This window comes from Lissotriton vulgaris, chromosome 4_1, assembly GCF_964263255.1.
Source record: "Lissotriton vulgaris chromosome 4_1, aLisVul1.2, whole genome shotgun sequence".
NCBI classification, from domain to species: Eukaryota; Metazoa; Chordata; class Amphibia; order Caudata; family Salamandridae; genus Lissotriton; species Lissotriton vulgaris.
The window spans coordinates 603,168,136-603,188,930 of record NC_141691.1 but is presented as its reverse complement, the minus strand read 5'-3'; the positions used below and the strand labels follow the sequence as shown (position 1 = coordinate 603,188,930).

At 45.6% G+C, this 20,795-nt stretch overlaps 1 protein-coding gene across 2 annotated transcripts in view; it reads left to right on the top strand.

Moving 5' to 3' along the window:
• The window catches only part of AOAH (acyloxyacyl hydrolase), a 973,359-nt gene that overhangs the window by 729,403 nt on the left and 223,161 nt on the right, over nt 1-20,795 (top strand). For both annotated transcript variants that reach the window (XM_086964832.1, XM_086964831.1), the window contains exon 15: nt 10,207-10,281. In XM_086964832.1, coding sequence (XP_086820958.1) covers nt 10,207-10,281 — 75 coding nt within the window. The remainder of the gene's footprint in view (nt 1-10,206; nt 10,282-20,795) is intronic.

The window sequence follows — 20,795 nt, the reverse complement described above, 5'->3', positions numbered from 1 at the left end:
TCGGAGGCAATAGGCCTACCCACACAAGTGTGGTACCATTTTTATCGGAAGACTTTTGAAAATGCGGAGGGTGTAGAATTTTGTGGATCCACGCAGATTCCATAATTTTCCTTCACAAAAATCTGAGGGAAATGTGCTTTTTGGAAACAGTTTGAAGTTTGCAAAGGATTCTGTGTAGAAGAACCTGGTGAGAGCCACACAAGTCACCCCATCCTGGATTCCCCTGGGTGTCTAGTTTTCAAAAATGTATAGGTTTGCTAGGTTTCCTTACGTGCCGGCAGAGCTAGGGTTCAAAATGTACAGCTAGGCCCTTTGCTAAAAAAGGGTGAGTTTTCACTGCAAAAATGTGGTGTGTCCACATTGCGTTTTGCATTGTTTCCTGTCGCGGGCACTAGATCTACCCACACAAGTGGCCGAGGCTGGTAAAAGAAGGTGGTAGAAAACCCATCCATCTGTTGTTAGAAGCAAGATTCTAATCCAGGATCACAACTAATGAGTTAATTTTAGGGGACAGATATAGGTTATAAGCAATAGAAGCAGGCCAGAGTGAACCTTCCTAGGGGTATATTATCAAGGGCAGTATTGCCGCGTTAGCGGCACTTTTTGCCACTAAAGTGGCAATATTCTTATTGCCCTATTAACAAGGCGGCACTAACATGCATCAGCTCGTGTTAGCAGCCGAATTTCTAATGCTAGGCATCCTAGCGATATACATCGCTCATGAGATGCAAAGAAGGAGTTCCTCACTAAAACAACATTGAGACAGTCGCAAAAACAACTTCCCTCTATTAGCAATGCGGCCCTGGACCCGAGAAGCGATAATAAAAGTTGTGCTAACCAAGATTATCGCTGGTATTTAACGCCTGATTAAAACCTGGCTTAGCCATCTTGACAATGGGAGGTGGATTGTCAGTCTGAGTCCACACCTGCCTATTAGCATGCTGTACATTAGCGCTGTGAGATCATCGCTGGATTTCACACGCTAATGAGGATTATCGCAGTCTATCACTGGATTTCTTATCGCCTTTGAGATAAGCGTTGATAATAACGTGCTAACTTGGCGATGAAATCCAGCGATAGAACAAAACTTGCTAAGCGCGCTCTGCGATATTTATCGCTGTTTGTTGATAATATGCCCCCTAGTGTTCTTTGTAGGGCAGAATTCTTTCAGAGCGCAGTCCAGCAGACTAGCAGTCCTTTCAGCAGCTCAACAGTTCTTCTTCCTGGCAGAGTCCACAGATCCAGAATGTGCTGAAGAGTTGGGTTTAAGGGTCAGACATCCCTTTCCTACCTGTCCTGGTCTTAACTTGTCTGAGGTCACAAAAGTCCAGTAAAACACTTTGTGAGAATGTTCAGGTAGAGACTTCGTATTGTGCAAATGTGGTGGTTGCCAGCCCCTCTCATTAACTCAGAGTGGCCCATCCTGCCTGTGAAACACACAAAGACCAACTGCTATCTAGACCTAGTCTGTGATCCAGGAAGAGACTGCAAGCACCAGAAGGTTATGACAAAAAAATGGCAACTTTCTAAAAGGGTATCAGATAATATCCTGCCCTGGTCCGCAAGATACAGGAGTGGTGGGGAAATGGCAGCACGGAACCTCTGGAGCATGATTGTCTGCACCATCTCTTCCTTATTTCAGGCTGGTCAAAGGCAGTCACAGTGCTTTATAGAACTCTGTTGGAGGGGGCACGGCGGCCGCTTGCTTTCCTACAGGTCTCCTGGAGGCAGACTACAGGACACTTCTCCCTGATTCCTCTTGGAGGTGAATACTGCAAGCTAGTTTCTGAGTGTTTAGGATCGCTTGCTTCAAACTTAGCCAATTCTTTTATCTCCATTGAGCCTACTTGACCTTCTGTCACATCCATGCCATGTTCTCAACTGTGACCTCGGCATGCCCCTGCTGCTCAGTTGAAGATGCAGATTTTTTCCACATGGTTTGGTCATGCCCACTTTTAACTCTTTGTTGGATGACAATTCTAAAAGTAGTGCGGGCCATCGACAGAGACTTGCCTGTTAGTGCCTCACTGCGCTTGCTGGGCCTTCATGAATGTTTAGCAGTCAGGGAGGTTATGGATAGGTTTCTGCATCTGGCCCTAATACTCACCTACCAGCAAATGACCATGAGCTGAAAGTCTCCTTGGGGTAACAATGGTTACTGTTGGGGGCTGGAACTGATGAGATAGGCAGACTGTGAAAGGGAGGCAATCCTTTGAGTGGAAGCTGGGGGTGGGGGGTAGAAAGGTGCCGATACTGCCAGCTCAGGATGCCATTTTGTTAGCCTGTCTGCATGTAGAATGAGAGGGCCGGGTTATTCTGACAGAGATCACTTCTGGAGACTCCATGTCGGGCTCAGCTGATGGTTCTTCGGCCCCAACGCCAGCTGGCTCCAGGTAGTGGTACTTTCTTTCCCTGATCCCTCTGCTCTTCCTACCCCAGTTGTGAGTGGGAATCGCTAAGAAGTGTGACTGGTATGCACGCAAGGGGGTTGGCTTGACCATATTGCTATTGATGTTTGTATGTCCCCCTCTTGTGGGATCCACCACCTCTTCTACCTGAGGAGGGGTGTCTCCCTACTACTGGAAATGTAATCATTATTATTATTATTGTCCACTGTGCCTTTCTTATAATGTGTTGTGTACTCTGCTTACAACTGACTTGGCCTTGCTCTCAGCCTGCCTGATATAATGTGTTTTTGTGTATTTATTGTGACCTTTTGCAAAATTTAATAAAAATATTTACCAGGAAAAAAGTGTTCTAAAAGGGCATTTTCTGATTTGTTACTAAAAATGTATCTGACTTTACCATTAAAGAGGGCTTTTTATTACAATTATTTAGACATCAAACAGGATCTATTGGAGAGGGAAGCGTCATAGTAGTGAAAAATGAATTATAGAGTTTTTTAACACCAAGACATGTAAAAATTATAATTACGTGTCCATCGTTTTAAATACACTGTATCCTGCCCCCTGGGCTATGTGGAGCCTACAATAGAGGTGACTTATATGTATTAAAGAGTGAGGTTTTGGCCTGGCAAAATGTTCACAGGCACACTTGTAGCATTTAATGTACGGGCGCTAGGTACATATGGAGGCACTTTACTTGGGAATTACAAGTTATTTAAATGTGCCAATTGGGTGTAAGCCAATTTCACTATGTTTTACGGAGAAAACATGAGCAGTTTAGCACTGGTTAGCAATGGTAAAGCTTTCAGAGTCCTAAAGCCAGCAAAAACAAAGTCAGTAAAACAGAAGGGTTGAAGACAAAAAGTTAGGAGAGAACAACAGCAAGAATGTAAGGTGTCCCCCAGCGGAAACTGTGGAGAACTGTCCAGCCTTCTGGGAGTTCTCTTCACTAAGTCCTAGAGAAAAACCTAGAGAGACAATCAGCATTGGTGTGGTATATTCCAGGGCAGTGTTTCACTGTAAAGTCCATTCCCTGTAAGGGGATGGACCCCTCAAAGTTCTACCCGTCATCTGCATTAGTCTCTCTGTGGTCTGTCTGAATCTAGAAATGAGCCCCAAAGAGGCATGGTCTCAACTTCTTAAGTGCCTAGACCACTGTGAAGCCTTTCCTTTCTATTTCACTCCATCTCTGTTCCCTTTAAGTAACTTTTAACTGATGAAGGCTACCCGTTGATCTAGGCCCTCTTCATTTAGCCGTGAGAGCACGGCCTCTATGCCATGCTCTGAGGCATCTGTGCACATGGCCTTCTTCAGTGAGTCAAAAGCGTTCTGGCATACCTCCGTCCACATCAGCTGTCTAGGCTGTTCCTTGGAGATCAGTTCTGTCAATAGGCAACAATGGTTCCATATCCCGTGACAAGTCTCCTGTAGTGTCGGATGAGGCCAGGATAGGCTCTCATCTCTGTCTGGGTCGGGAGGTTCACAAGCTAGAATATGTTGGATTTTGACCTGGAGGAGTTGCACCTTGCCTCCTTCCACTTGGTGTTCCAAGTAAACCACTGAACCCTGCCCTATCTGACACTAATTGGCCTTGATTGTCAGGCCTGCCCTCTACAGAGCCTGAAGCACTTCCCTGAGATGGCACAAGTGGTCTTCCCAACTAGAATAGAAGATGCAAAGTTGACTAGGTAGACAGCACTTATGTTTTCTAATGTAGCCAGAACCTAGTTGGTCAACCTCTGAAAGGAGGCAGGGGCGTTCTTCAACCCAAAGGGCATCATGCAGAACTGGAAGCGGCCTTCTGGGTTACAAAATGCAGACCTCTCTTTGGCCACCTCAGTTAGGCAATCTGCCAGTAACCAGGCATTAAGTCAGCCCCTATCCGATCATTGAGCTCATCAGCTCGGGGATGAGGTGTGAATCAGTTTTAGTGACCTCATTGAGCCCCTGATAATCCAAGCAGAACCTAAGTTCAAGGGTGGTACCTGGAGAGAAAGCCTTGGGGACCAGCACCGCTTGGTTGGACCAAGGACTGTTTGAAGTCCTAATGACCCCTAGCTCCAGCATTTTGGAGATTTCCTCCTTTATTCTGGATCTCCCCTCATCAAATAGACTGTAGATCTTACTCTTCATAGGCATACTGTCTCCAGTGCCAATATCATGTGTATACTATATAGTGGGTCCAGGGGTAAGGGAGAAAAAGGGAAACTGCCCCAACTATTGGCAGCAGTCACTCTGATGCTCTAAGGTCAAGGTAGGGGATAGGCTGACACCCTCCACTGACCCATCCTGCTCCTTGGTCGAAAGTAGGTCAGTGAAAGATTCACTCTCCTCCACTCTATCATCCATGACCAAGAGCATGATTACCTAGGACCTACCAAATTGGGGTTTGTGGCACTTGATATGCAAAACCCTTAAACGCTTCCTTGGGGTCTTGAGGTCCACCTGGTAGGAAACCTCACTCTTGCGTTCTTGCACCTCTTAGGAACTAGTGGTCTTGTAGGGCACGGGACACTACAGGCTCTATCACCCACACTTTTTGGCCAGCCTGAAACTCAAACAGAGTGACCTTCTGGTCATACTACTGTTTCATTACCTCCTGGCTGGCTTCTAGATTCTCTTTGGTCTTCTTCCAGAAGCAGTTCATTTGGGTACGGAGTGCCAGCATGAGCTGACCACATCCTGGGGGACCTTCCCGGGAGCTTACTTCCAACCCTCCTTGACCAGACTGCGGGGCCCTCACACAGGGTGCCTGTATAGAAATTGAAAGGGGTTGAATCCATCCCCCTTCTGTGGTTCCTCCCTGTATGCAAACAACAGCATGGCAAGTGGGCATCCCACTTCCTCAAGAGCTCCAATAGGCCCATGATCGTGCTTTTTAGGGTCTTATTGAACCTCTCAACAAATCTGTTTGTTTGGGTATGGTAAGGTGTGGAAGACTTATAGATTAACCCACACATGTTCCACATGGATCTTCACATATGCAGACAAGAAGTTGGTACTCCAGTCAAATACCACCTCCTTGGAGAATTGCACTCGGGTAAATATCCACATCAGTGCCCTGGCCACTGCAAGCTCAGTCACTCAGAGGAATAGCCTCTGGCTACCTGGAGGCATGGTCCGCCAAAACCAGGATGTATCTGTTGCCTAGGGTGTCTTGGGGTCCAGAGACCCCAACAATGGCAATGTCCACCCTTTCAAAGGGAGAGGAAGTGGATGCTGGGGAACCTTACTCTTCCCTTCTGACTTATTACTGGCCTAGCAGGTATGGCATGACCTGCTGACTGAATCTGTGGCCATCCTCATCTGGGCCAACATAAGTGGGTGACAAACCTTTCAAAGGTCCTGTTCTGCTCTAGATGACCTGCCAGGTGAACATCATGAGCCATTTCCAGTAGGAAGGCCCAGTAGCACAGGGGACCACCAACACATGGGTTGCACCAGGCTCAGGAAACGTAGGCTCGCTATACACCACTCTCCCAGTAGATCATGTGATCATTGGAAGTATCACCAGCTGCTAGGACCTCCAAAATAGGGCACTTTTTCTGCGCTCTTCAGAAATCCTCCCTAATAGGATCTCCTCCCTTCTACCAATTAGTCAGTTCAGATAGATTTCCAGGGTAGCATTGCACTTCCCCATTGTCCTTAGGCTCAGCCTACTCCCAGACTGTGGGAATTTCAGGAGTGGGAATCCTGAGCCCACCTGCCCTTTCTAATTTTGGCAGGCACCTGTGACATTCTTCCAGGCTCCAGATCCTCCTAATTACCCTATCAGGTGGCCATGCACGTGTGGTCAGGTACACCCACTCAAGCAACCCTAACATCTGACCTCCACCTCTTTCCAGATGGCGTGCTCTAGGTCATTGCCCAGCAGACAATCCTCGGGCATGGATAGACTCACAGCTACCCATAATGAACCTGAGACTGCCACACTCAAAGGGAACCAGAGCCACTGTATAATAACTCTCAAAGTTGTCAGCTGCAATAATCTCCTGTTTTGCTGACTTTGTTTTTTCTGGCTTTAGGACTCTGCACACTTTACCACTGCTAACCAGCATTAAAGTCTGTGGCTTTAGGACTCTGCACACTTTGCCACTGCTAACCAGTGTAAAAGTATGTGTGCTTTCTCCTTAAAACATGGTAGAATTAGCTTGTACCCCCTTGGCATATTTAATTTGTTTATAAGTCACTAGTAAATTAGCACTACCTGTGTCCAGGGCCTATAAATGAAATGATATTAGTGGGCTTGCAGCACTGATGTTGCCACCCTGTGAAGTAGCCCTTTAAAGTTGTCTCAGGTCTGCCATTGCAACCTGTGTGTCCAGTTTTTAAACTGCCATTTTGACCTGGCAAAATAAATCTTTTGCAGGATCCAAACCTTCCTTTTTAATGCATATGAGTCACCCTAGGGTAGGCACTAGACAGCCCAGAGGACAGGATGCAGTATATTACAAAAAAAATTACATGCACTTATAAGTTTTACATGTACTGGTAGCGAAAAACTTTGATTTGTTTTTCACTGCTGCAAGGCCTGACTCTCCCATAGGATAAGGTTGGAGTTACCTTGTTACATTTAATAAGTGATAATTTCCAAATGGAAGCAGGTAATTGGTTCATATTTGGAGTCTTTGGAATTGTAATGAACAATCTTCCCTTATGGTAAAGTCTGATTTTAAATTTTGAAAATGCCACTTTTAGAAAGTTGACATTTTCCTGCCTTAGCCATTTAGTGCCAGCAGATTGTCTCTAGGTCACATAACTGGGTGTAGCTGATAGTTGATAACTGAGCTTTGTGTATTCCTCCTAGACAGCCGCAAACAATAAAGAGCTTAGGTGTTTCTGGATGGACCATCACTGGCAGGATGGAAGGGTGGAGATAGGCACAGCCCTACTTACACATGAATAAGATGAGTCCTGTCTCCTCAGAACGGGCTTCATACCTCCCAAAGTTAATCTGGAGCCAGGACAGGGAAGGCAGGATGCTTGTGGACTTCAAAGGGATACACCTATAGAAGCTTCTGCCACTTCAAAGGAGGGCCCAGGTACAAATATTGGATCTCAGACACAATCTCTTCAGTACACTTCTGGATCTGTGGCTACTCTGCCATGAAAAAGGACTGCTGTACTGCTCAAAGGACTGCTACTCTGCTGGACTGCTGCTCTGAAGGACTGGTGCCCTGTTGTGATGACCTGCTGCCTGCTGCCCTCTTGCCTGGGTGAGAAGGTCTGGACCTGCAGCTGTTGAGCCGAGGACCACAGAGTGACTCCAAGGGCTAGTTGGCTGGCCTCTTGGCTACAGCCTCAGGGACAGAAGGCTCTCTGAACACAGCACCTGGACTCTGCCATATGTGAGCCCTACACTGCCAAGTGGTGCCACCCCAGTCCTGGACCCTTGAAAGTGGGCCTGAAGGTGTTCTGCCAGCCCATCTGTGGATCCAACAGAACCAATGTATCTTCCCTGCTACATAGCTCAGCCCTGAGCAGCCTCTGCTGCGAGGGTTCTCCCAGCACAAGGACTCCACATTGACCTCACAGCCCGCATCAGAACCTAGGCTGTGCAAAGCTTCCCTGATGCAGACCTCACATCACAAATCTCTCGTCAACGGCAGCCTTGGTGACAGAGCATGTTCTAGCATTGCAGCCACACAGTTCTTCGGAACCGATGCATCGCCCTAACTGCACAACAAATCCTCCATATCAGATTTCTCATCACAAGCCCTCGTCTATTGGGTCCTCAGCAACGATGCAGGACGTCACATCACAGCTCTAGAACATCTTAAAATGTTCTTGATGCCAATTTGTCAATGATTCCACTGGTGAACGGCATTATTAAAATATGTTTTACCATAAGCAAACTCTTAGAAGAATCCTGCCCTTAATACCTCTGCCCTAAAGTTTGTTCTTCTGCTTCTGTAATGATCTACAAAATTGAATACTGGCAATGTATGGTGATCTTCAAGTGCAAACTTTGGCCAATCTCCAAAGATGGAAAAATATGCATGGCACGGCTCATCCTTACCCTGAACCCAACTAATCGCAGCTCCCTCACAATGATTTTTGCCCACTTCTTCGACTAAGCAAAGTGTGAAACTCAAGAGTTTATGTCTTGTGAGCAGCGTATTTCAAGGATAAACACCCCCCACCTTACCAACTTGTTGGTACCACACTGGACGGGAAGACACATAATGTGGGCCATTTAAAACAGACATTCTGTTCACCTGACGTGATCCATATGTATGTGTGTGTTGCATCTTTATAGTGCTAACCTAGCCAAAAGGCTAATGAGTTCTGCCCACCCTATGGAACTCCCTTTCGTTACCACTACTCATTGAAGAAAGATTTTCTTAACATCCCTGAAGATGTATCTTTTCTGAGAGCCTACTGGGCTTTTGCCCTGCCGTCCTGGCCTCCTACTGTCACTATTGTAATACTCCTATGAGCTGTAACCCTACTACTTAACCCCCTTCCCTTGAAAATAGTTGTGTTGTAACCTATAGTGGCTGTAGTGATATTAAAACATAGGTTATCAATCTTTAGCTAGACTGGACACTATTTGGTAGATCTGGAGGCACAGCAAGGAGTTATAGTCCTCTATATTGGGCTATTCCTTGTTCTTCATTTGAACCGGGGAGGTAACTCTAATTCAGACAATAAAAAAGTTACGGGCCAAGTAAACCGGTAAAAAAACATTCTCAGTGTTGCCTTTTACCCGTTTACACTACAAAATGTGTGTGTGGGAAACGAGCCGATTATGGGGAATTGCTGCAGAAATTGGGTGTGGAAACAGTGATTTCCACAGCAGTTTCCAATTTCCAATTTTCTTCTTAGGGTGCAACTCAGAATGTTGAGGTAATTCTGCACCTCGGGGTTACTGATCCAGTGGCATTGGTCCTTTTGTGGGCATAAATACTGCATTGGAATTTGTGAGACCCCGATTCACCAAAAGTCTAATTTAAACCAAAAGTCTAACTTAAACCAAAAGTCTAGCTATACTACTTTTCAGTATTTACAAAGGTAATATACTAGTAATAACTTTACTATTAGTAATTTTACAACTAACAACTTTTCTAGTAGTACCTTTACTAGTGGTAAAGTTACTAGCATTAACTTACCTTTGTGAATACCTAAAAGAAGTAAAGTTTGACTTTTGGCCTAAGTTAGACTTTTGGTCTAACTTTACCTTTGTGAATCGAACCCTGTGTATCTAAGACTGAGGGCCTTATACTTCTACCACCTTAATAATTATTTTTCTCACTAAAACTCGGGCAACACAAAAACAATAAATAAACACATAAACTTCACAAGAGACACAGAGACGTAAGGGCTGCATTGCTAATTCTGTTATTATGATATATCACAATAAAAAAATACGCGAGGAAATATACTGGTTTCTATTTTGAGAAAAAAAGTATTACTTTTCAATTCCATCCACTGCAATCATTCTAAGCATCTCTAGTGATCCTAGACTCCAGTGCCAGATGGGAAACTCTTAATGTGTTACCTTGCCTTAGGTGATAATTGCATTACCACCATAGAGAAAATGCAGCACATTAGTCTCTTTGTGTAGGTTTCAGCCCGGAATAACCACAACCACCTGACTTAATGACATCCATAATAGCTCATTACATTTGCAATTAGTCGTTTAATAACCGCGTCCTCTATTGTACAGAAACAGCAGCTTGCAGTCCTGAACAGGACTATTTGTCAGGTCTCGTGTAGGCTTAATTAATAACAGATGAAGTAATATAGAAAAACACGCGATAACAACATGTTAATTAATGTATGCGCTTCTGTTTTGTAGCATGGCGAGGAAGCAGTCGTTTGACAAGCCAGCTGTAGTTGTCTATGAACTAATTGGAAATGACGTCTGCAACCGGTAAGGTGACACATAAATAAATACCCACATCACAATAGTCCCGTTTTCTTATAAACACCACTGGAACCAGCGTGATATGTTTATATACATCTTTCGTCCTCGTAGCCGTAGGAAAACAGATTATTAAAATAAACATTGTGTATAAATAATTTATGTGTAGTACCATTCATAATGTAGGCAGTGTAAGAAAATAAATATGATTTGACTGAACATGACTCTTTAATACATTGAACAAAAGCATCTTTCGTCTTCCTTGTATCAAGTCAGTGCCTCCCTCTACCCATCCACATGTCCCAATGGCACCATCTCCCTCTGCCATGTCTCTGTGTATTTCCCACACGGTGCTTCCTTCTCTATGGTGACAGGGCTTACTGAGGCACAGGTACTAAATCGGAAAATATATATTAAAATAAATAAAATCCGTGGGTGGAGAGCTTTCAAATGACCTCACAAAGAACTTCAAATACACTACTGTATCTAGAATGTGAACTGCACCTCTTCCTGTTGCTGACTCCAGTTCACCATTTTTCTATGGTGAATGCACAATACAGGCTTCAGTGAATGGAAATCTATGAATAATGTTCGTCCAGTAGACAATACTTTAAAGCCATCAATAGAAACATAAATCTCACATTCGATGAAGTTTGAAACATGACTGCAGATTATTCTAATTGTGTTCCGTCGGGTAAGATGGAATACAAATTAGTTTTAAAAAGAATCATTTGTTGAGTTACAAAATGAGAAAAATGTTACAGATTCATAGATAGTGATTACACTAAATTTACTCTTTGCCTTCCCTACTAAAATCAATACCGATGGTCTTTTATTTGCCTGCTAAAAGTGGTAGAGGGGATCAAAACAATTCAAGATTATACTTACAAATTAGTCATGCTTTAAAGGACCACAGACTCTAAACTTAGTATGATGGATTTATTATTAGGCCAAAAATAATTGAATATAAACACACCTTAATATCAGAGAATATAGGTACATAACAATCAATACAGAGCCGAGTTTATGAATATAATTCATTCGGCACAAAAGACATAATGTGATGAACTGTAAAATCAAAATGCAACCCAGAATAGAAGCAGAGTCCAATTCTCTTTTCATTGAGAAAAACGAAAGTTATCTTTGCCTACACTGCCCTAAATGAGGGTCCAGCCTATCTCCCTTATTTCATACCCCAAAGGTGTCCGCACATGTTGACATCCTAAGAATTAGTCACGTCTAAATGGGTCTGATAGGTTATGGCTATGGAGCTCGTTGTAAGATGCTCCTTCTTCTCCGAAAAAGCAGAAGTCTCTCGAATTTGTCCCTGCGCATCATACAAAAAGACAATGTTCAGTCCACTAAACGTCACATAATAAGCCTTTTCATTGCAACATTTTAGTAACTTTCCACAGAAGCCTTGGGGCCCCATTAGGATGTCGGGCGGATCGCCACCGCCATGCAGGCGGAGGCGATCCGCTCGACATCCTTCCACGCCCACCACCCGTTTCCCCCCGCCATATTACTATGGCGGGGGGACCGCGGTGGACGGAAAGACTGTCCGCCGCTTTTCCGCCCAGTCAACGAGTTGACCGGGCGGAAAAGGGTTTCATATGGTGGCGGTGTCTGTTAGACACTGCCATCCATATTAGGATGTGGGCGGGAACATCAGCGTTGCCGCCACGGAAAGGCATGTAGGAATGTCTTGTGGGGGCCTGTTGCGGGCCCCCAGGGACTCTGGGGGTGGGGGGTACACATGGCACTGTGCAACGTGGCAGGCACCGCACGGTGCCTGTCACGTTGTGCATTGAAGTGCGCAATGTTAAAAAATGAGGGAAGCGCCCGCCAGTGTGGCGGGCGCATCCTAATGACCCCATGGGACCGCCGCCCTTATGGCGGGCGGTCCCGTTTTACGCCGGCCGCCCGCCATCCTAATGGGGCCCTTAGTTTGTTCAGCTCCTCTCACGTGGCCTTGGTTCTCAAATATGCCAGACACAAAAGTCGTCGTTTTCACACTTTCCAGTCTTCTTCAAAGACACTCCGGGTATCTCCTTAATCTAAGAATAACGAGGTTGAATTCCTGCACCTGCAGTAAAATGAGAATATACTATCTTCAAATAAAAAAAGGATTCATTTAATTATTTCTTGAGCAACCAAGGAGAATCGAAACTAAAAACAATCTGCAATTTGGGCCTACAATGCAGGCTACTTGAACTACACACAGTAACATTATACAAGTATTATTTCATCCTGCACATTATATATTCAGCAATATTAAACTTTTCTAATACATACAAAGTCCTACTTAAATGTGCATTCTACATTACAAATGCTCATGTGACTTTAATAAATGCATTTTAATAATCATGAAACACTGCAAACGACAAAAATATATGCGAGTACGTTTGAACCATAAGTATAATGCACCCATACAATTTGGAGTACTATAGGCGCTCTATCAATAGTTAATAGACTCAAACAAATTGATTGATTTATCCATCACATATGATTGGACAGTTACAATCCCCTGCATTGCTACTGATCTGAATCTCAAGCCCCTGTTTTTCAAGTCCTTGCAAATAGTAGATATCCTAATAGAACATGTGCGTGTCCAGTGCTTTCCCTTAGGTGATTAACATGGGCCGCCATATGATGTTACACCTACTTTTGAGAAGAGAGGCCATGTGTTTCCTGCTCCACTCATCATCGCGAGACCCTTCGGCAAGTCTCCAAACATTCGGATGTAGTGGAAGGGGAGGCAAGGAGAGTGGCAGTGCGGCCCAGTGTGCCTAACCACATCTCATCACATAAGTCTGTAAGATGGCCATCTAGGGAGGTCTGTCGTGAGTATGATTGGCCAGCTACACTAAGGTCACTCATCACCCTGGATCTGTATGTTCAGGATGACCATCATGTAGCCCTTGAGATCACCCACACACTTAACTATGCCCCATATGTTAAAGTCAGTTGATAAGTCAGTCTGGGGGCCAGTGGCGTTGAAATACCAATTTGGAAAGTTACTATTTTTTGAGTATTCATTCTACCATTGATATCCTGCTCTTTATTCCACCAACACATTTCCCACAGTCATATTCAAATACCTACAAAACAATACTTTCCAGAATTGTGTCTTTGTAAGATGCAGATGCTACGTCAATGGAATACTCAGCAACGATACGTGGGAGGTGGGTGTAGAATTGATCCTTCAAAGGAGTAGGCTCTTCAGCACCACCAGCAGCCCTCCTTTGCTGGCCTTTCTTCCAGCATCCAAATAGTAGTGCTCACCTTAGGTCCAAAGTAACCTCTTTATCACCGTCTTGCACATGCCCACCTACATCGTCATGGATGTAAATGTCTAAGTTGCAGCTCTTCTTCTGATCAAGTGAGTCATTAAGTGACTCAGGGAGCTGTCAGTATTCCAGCAACCCAGCTACCACCTCTTCAGACCTATCTGAAAGTCACAAAGAGTTGTGCCGCAGATCGAAAAGATTTTATTCTGGCATGTAATAGACATATTTTTTACCTCCAACGTATTAGGGCTAGCTCGACAATGGGTTTATGTGACTTGCAAAATACAGGAAGAGATAGTCTGGTTCAAGTGGACTTCAGATACCACTTTGGGATAAACTTTGGATGAATCCTGGGAGTGATTATCATAGTAACCCATGATGAATGACTTCCATTGAGATGGCTTGAACCTCTACACCTTCTAGCCAATGTAATCTGCAACTCAAAACCTGCATTCCAGTTTTGGTAGTTGAACACACAGGAATGCTTTAGTTCAAAAGTGGCTGGCTTAAGGGAAACAAACTCAAGGTTTTTAAAACTTTTTATTTAAGATGCTTTTATTAAATATTTCAGTAAGCGAAGTTGACATTTGTAAACATATTAGATATATATTATTTGGAGGCATGTGCTCCATATGCCACAATGAAATACAAACTTAGAAAAAGCCAAATAAATGGCAAATACATACACCCTGCAAGCTAGAAGCATCCTAGTCAGGTAACATAGTCACAGCAGAGTACATTGTTAGCCCTTGAGTTACAGTATACATGACGGTAGTAGTAGCCCTCCTGCCTGCAGTGCCCTGTCTGGTCTATAGAATGGATGAATCGGTGATCATACTTTGCTGCCATCAGAATGGTAACCCTTAAGGTGGGCTGTGCCACAGAATTCCATATCAATGAACCAGGAGAACACATTTCTATATAAATCCCTGCAGGATGTGTTGTAAAGGTGTTTAGATATCTAATTCAGTGAAGTCAGTGAGGACCTCCATCCACAGGTCCAAAATGAGTTTCCTGCGGACCCCTTTTAGTTCCTATGCTCGGGTGGCAGCCCCCGTATCTGTCGCCCAAGTTGCCACCTCGGATTTCCATCTAATGTGGGGCAGACCATCCGGAGTCCACCGGTGTCACTCTGAGTCCCACTGGACTATAGCCAGGGCAAGGTCAAGAAATATGTTTCCCACTTTTTTGCTCAATTGCTTGGTGTAGATACCCAGAATACGGATCTCTATAGTGTGTAAGTCAAGTCTATTCAACGTGCGATCTAGCTCTCCAATCTCCATGTTCCAGAAACTTGTCACTATAGGACAGACCCATACCATGTGGAAGTTTGCATCTGCCTGAGCACAATGGAGACAATGCATGTTGTCTGATTGTGTCAAGATGTTCAACCTATGTGGGATGAGGTAAGTGTGGTGAAAAAAAAATGTAATTGCTTGTATTGTAGAGCATGTTTTGTGTGATTATATGGACCCTTTCCATGGCTTGCTCTGATTCCTTTTCCCAGAACTGTCTGCTAATGTCAGATTCCTATCACTTTTGCAGTACAGTTAGATTGTGATCATGGATGAGGTGGTTGATAAATCCATGATACAAGTCTGCTACCATTGCCAAAAGTCAACAAGGTGTGCAACCGATCATGTGTGGGGGGCTTTGCTATGCCTATCGAAAGCGAGCCGCCACTGGCCCAGTACACTGCTCTGCTCTTAGACGCAGTCCCAAAATCATTGTCACAAGGGTGCCTCTGCGACAATGATCTTCTACCTCCCCTAACTCTGCTATATAGCAGCCAACTAGCCATCTTGCCAGCCATTGTTGCTGGATTGACAGATACGATTCAGAAAAGGGGGTGGTGATGAACAGAGTGTCTGAATTAAGCAGACCACTCTTACCCAGTCCAAAGATCAGGGCTTGATCCATCACCGTTATTTATCTCACTGCACCATCCCAGCTCAGAACCTGGCTATATGCAAATCAGTCTGTCCCTGGCCCAGTGCATCATGGGAACAGAGCAGACTAAACTACCAAGCCAATTCTTCACCAGAAAGGAGACAAGCTACCGGGGACCGGTTTCTGGCATTTCAGCCGTCTTCGGCCCGGCTTGCTTGAATCCTGATGGTACAGTGAGAAAGGGACTCATGTCTGAGTATACCCTGCCACACCTATAGTGGCCAAAAACGATTCAGAAAAGGGGGTGGTGATGAACAGAGTGTCTGAATTAAGCAGACCACTCTTACCCAGTCCAAAGATCAGGGCTTGATCCATCACCGTTATTTATCTCACTGCACCATCCCAGCTCAGAACCTGGCTATATGCAAATCAGTCTGTCCCTGGCCCAGTGCATCATGGGAACAGAGCAGACTAAACTACCAAGCCAATTCTTCACCAGAAAGGAGACAAGCTACCAGGGACCGGTTTCTGGCATTTCAGCCGTCTTCGGCCCGGCTTGCTTGAATCCTGATGGTACAGTGAGAAAGGGACTCATGTCTGAGTATACCCTGCCACACCTATAGTGGCCAAAAACGATTCAGAAAAGGGGGTGGTGATGAACAGAGTGTCTGAATTAAGCAGACCACTCTTACCCAGTCCAAAGATCAGGGCTTGATCCATCACCGTTATTTATCTCACTGCACCATCCCAGCTCAGAACCTGGCTATATGCAAATCAGTCTGTCCCTGGCCCAGTGCATCATGGGAACAGAGCAGACTAAACTACCAAGCCAATTCTTCACAAGAAAGGAGACAAGCTACCGGGGACCGGTTTCTGGCATTTCAGCCGTCTTCGGCCCGGCTTGCTTGTATCCTGATGGTACAGTGAGAAAGGGACACATGTCTGAGTATACCCTGCCACACCTATAGTGGCCAAAAACGATTCAGAAAAGGGGGTGGTGATGAACAGAGTGTCTGAATTAAGCAGACCACTCTTACCCAGTCCAAAGATTAGAGCTTGATCCATCACCGTTATTTATCTCACTGCACCATCCCAGCTCAGAACCTGGCTATATGCAAATCAGTCTGTCCCTGGCCCAGTGCATCATGGGAACAGAGCAGACTAAACTACCAAGCCAATTCTTCACCAGAAAGGAGACAAGCTACCGGGGACCGGTTTCTGGCATTTCAGCCGTCTTCGGCCCGGCTTGCTTGAATCCTGATGGTACAGTGAGAAAGGGACTCATGTCTGAGTATACCCTGCCACACCTATAGTGGCCAAAAACGATTCAGAAAAGGGGGTGGTGATGAACAGAGTGTCTGAATTAAGCAGACCACTCTTACCCAGTCCAAAGATCAGGGCTTGATCCATCACCGTTATTTATCTCACTGCACCATCCCAGCTCAGAACCTGGCTATATGCAAATCAGTCTGTCCCTGGCCCAGTGCATCATGGGAACAGAGCAGACTAAACTACCAAGCCAATTCTTCACCAGAAAGGAGACAAGCTACAGGGGACCGGTTTCTGGCATTTCAGCCGTCTTCGGCCCGGCTTGCTTGAATCCTGATGGTACAGTGAGAAAGGGACTCATGTCTGAGCATACCCTGCCACACCTATAGTGGCCAAAAACGATTCAGAAAAGGGGGTGGTGATGAACAGAGTGTCTGAATTAAGCAGACCACTCTTACCCAGTCCAAAGATCAGGGCTTGATCCATCACCGTTATTTATCTCACTGCACCATCCCAGCTCAGAACCTGGCTATATGCAAATCAGTCTGTCCCTGGCCCAGTGCATCATGGGAACAGAGCAGACTAAACTACCAAGCCAATTCTTCACCAGAAAGGAGACAAGCTACCGGGGACCGGTTTCTGGCATTTCAGCCGTCTTCGGCCCAGCTTGCTTGAATCCTGATGGTACAGTGAGAAAGGGACTTATGTCTGAGTATACCCTGCCACACCTATAGTGGCCAAAAACGATTCAGAAAAGGGGGTGGTGATGAACAGAGTGTCTGAATTAAGCAGACCACTCTTACCCAGTCCAAAGATCAGGGCTTGATCCATCACCGTTATTTATCTCACTGCACCATCCCAGCTCAGAACCTGGCTATATGCAAATCAGTCTGTCCCTGGCCCAGTGCATCATGGGAACAGAGCAGACTAAACTACCAAGCCAATTCTTCACCAGAAAGGAGACAAGCTACCGGGGACCGGTTTCTGGCATTTCAGCCGTCTTCGGCCCGGCTTGCTTGAATCCTGATGGTACAGTGAGAAAGGGACTCATGTCTGAGTATACCCTGCCACACCTATAGTGGCCAAAAACGATTCAGAAAAGGGGGTGGTGATGAACAGAGTGTCTGAATTAAGCAGACCACTCTTACCCAGTCCAAAGATCAGGGCTTGATCCATCACCGTTATTTATCTCACTGCACCATCCCAGCTCAGAACCTGGCTATATGCAAATCAGTCTGTCCCTGGCCCAGTGCATCATGGGAACAGAGCAGACTAAACTACCAAGCCAATTCTTCACCAGAAAGGAGACAAGCTACCAGGGACCGGTTTCTGGCATTTCAGCCGTCTTCGGCCCGGCTTGCTTGAATCCTGATGGTACAGTGAGAAAGGGACTCATGTCTGAGTATACCCTGCCACACCTATAGTGGCCAAAAACGATTCAGAAAAGGGGGTGGTGATGAACAGAGTGTCTGAATTAAGCAGACCACTCTTACCCAGTCCAAAGATCAGGGCTTGATCCATCACCGTTATTTATCTCACTACACCATCCCAGCTCAGAACCTGGCTATATGCAAATCAGTCTGTCCCTGGCCCAGTGCATCATGGGAACAGAGCAGACTAAACTACCAAGCCAATTCTTCACCAGAAAGGAGACAAGCTACCGGGGACCGGTTTCTGGCATTTCAGCCGTCTTCGGCCCGGCTTGCTTGAATCCTGATGGTACAGTGAGAAAGGGACTCATGTCTGAGTATACCCTGCCACACCTATAATTCAGACACTCTGTTCATCACCACCTCCTTTTCTGAATCATTTTTGTCCACCATAAGCGTGGAAGGGTATACTCAGATGTGAGTCCCTAGCTCATTGCACCATCAGGATTCAAGCAAGCCGGGCCGAAGACGGCTGAAATGCCAGAAACCGGTCCCCGGTAGCTTGTTTCCTTCCCAGTATAAGAATTGGCTTGGTAGTTTGGTCTGCCCTGTTCCCATGATGCACTGGGCCAGGGTCAGACTAATTTGCATATAGCCAAGTTCTGAGCTGGGATGGTGCAGTGAGCTGAAAAACGGTGATGGATCAAGCCCTGATCTTTGGACTGGGTAAGAGTGGTCTGCTTAATTCAGACACTCTGTTCATCACGACCCCCTTTTCTGAATCGGATTGACAGATAGTCTGGGACAAGGGAGGGACTCCCAGCCCTCACCAGCCTGTCGGGCATTGCAGCACTTCCATTGAGACCTGGTATCTGCCCCCATACCAGATCATGTCACGCAACAGGGTATTGAGTTCCCTGAACAAGCTCTGCGGTATCCTTTTGGGCAGGTTCACTAAGAAGACAGGATTCATGGCAACAGGACCATTTTAGACAGTGCAATGCTGACCATAATAGGTAGCTGAAGGGAGTGCCAGAATCCCACCTAGCTTTGTCGTAATTGGCATGGCCGCGTTAGCGATTAGCTGAAACTACACGTTTTCCTCCTTAGCTTGGCCATATATGAAAACACCATTTTGTATGTTGCGGCGGCCATCTTAGGCCATAAGCGGCCTCGTGGCTGGCGTGCCCTTTAGTCCTTTGTCCGTACCACTGACCACTTCAGTCTGCCCAGCAACAGGCTATTTTTAGTACTGGTCAGCTCGCGCATGCGCAGTCCCCACTGACTAGTTACCCTTCAGGAATGTGCGCCAAACTGACCAGCGGAGTTGTGCCCCCTCCAATGAGCTGGCTGTGTTCCAAAACATGACCATATATGTACATGAATGTGTCCTAACTTGTGACCGCCTATCTTTTATTGCCCCAAAACTGTATATAAATCGGGGTCACACCGGTGTTCGGTGTGATACCTCTTGCATTACCGAAGGGTGCTGTATGAGTGTACCACCACCCCATGGGGTCTTAATAAACTTGTTCTTTGACTTTTACAGTTTCCGTGCCAACAGTTCTTGAGTGTAAGTGGGTTACCTTCGGAGCATGTAGGCCTTTGGAACCCTGATTACTACAAATTGGCGACCACGAAGGGACTCATCGGCGACTCGGATGCCCGAAGGAGAGGTCGTGACGAAGGCTTGGAAACTCGCCATGGACGCGCGCTGCCACTGAGTGACCCGAGTCTTGGCTCCCACGGTGTTTCTTCCTTTCCTTCCGATCTGACCTTCCAGGTGGCGCCGGTCTCCGACTGAGTTTTCGAGTGTCTGTGTTGCTGGGAAAGTGCTGTTTGGCTGATTTGATTACAAGACCTTGGCAGTTGGAATCTGGACATTTGAGAATTTGGGTAAGATTTGTGTTCGGTAAGGTAGTCTTCGGACGCTTACTGAAGTTCTATGATTTGTGTTCGGTAAGGTAGTCTTCGGACGCTTACTGAAGTTCTATGATTTGTGATCGGTAAGGTAGTCCTCGGACGCTTGCCCAAGTCCTACGGTCTATGATTTGATTTGAGTTAGCTAACGTTTGTGAATTTGTGATCTTTGAACTTATATGTGTAGTGCACTTCACATAGGCAGGCATGTAGAGATGTTTCTCTAACTTTGTTTTTTTCCCTCTGAGCGGCACATTTGTGTGAAGTACTGTAAGTGCCATTTTTACGGTGTCACGCTTTCGTGATACTTTTGAACATGCCTGTTTTCAGCACACTCCGAGGAATGTGCTGTCTTGGAAATGGTACCACAATTAGGTTAGCGGAAGCACAGCCGGCTCCCCCAGAGGGAACACCGAACAGGGAGATGTACATTAAATTTGGCCTTCCTCCTATTATGTACAGCAAATTATGGCATAAGTATACAAGAACTGACCCTGAATTGCAATGGCCTCTACATGGGTCGTTCGATTTACGTAAAGTACAGTTTGTGGAGCAATGTTTGTTTCAACGCAGGTCTAGACAAAACATGTTTGATTGTGTGCGAATGTGGGAGAAAGCGGTGCGCGAGCGAATGAAACGTGAAGTTGCCTTGGCGGACAAAGAGCAGCGCAAGGCTGCTCGGGATAAGGCTTTACAGCTTGAGGAGAAAGAGGCTCAGGAGAAAAGAGAGAGGGAGGAACGGGAACGTAAATTGCAAATGACTGGTCAATTTCCTATTCGTCGA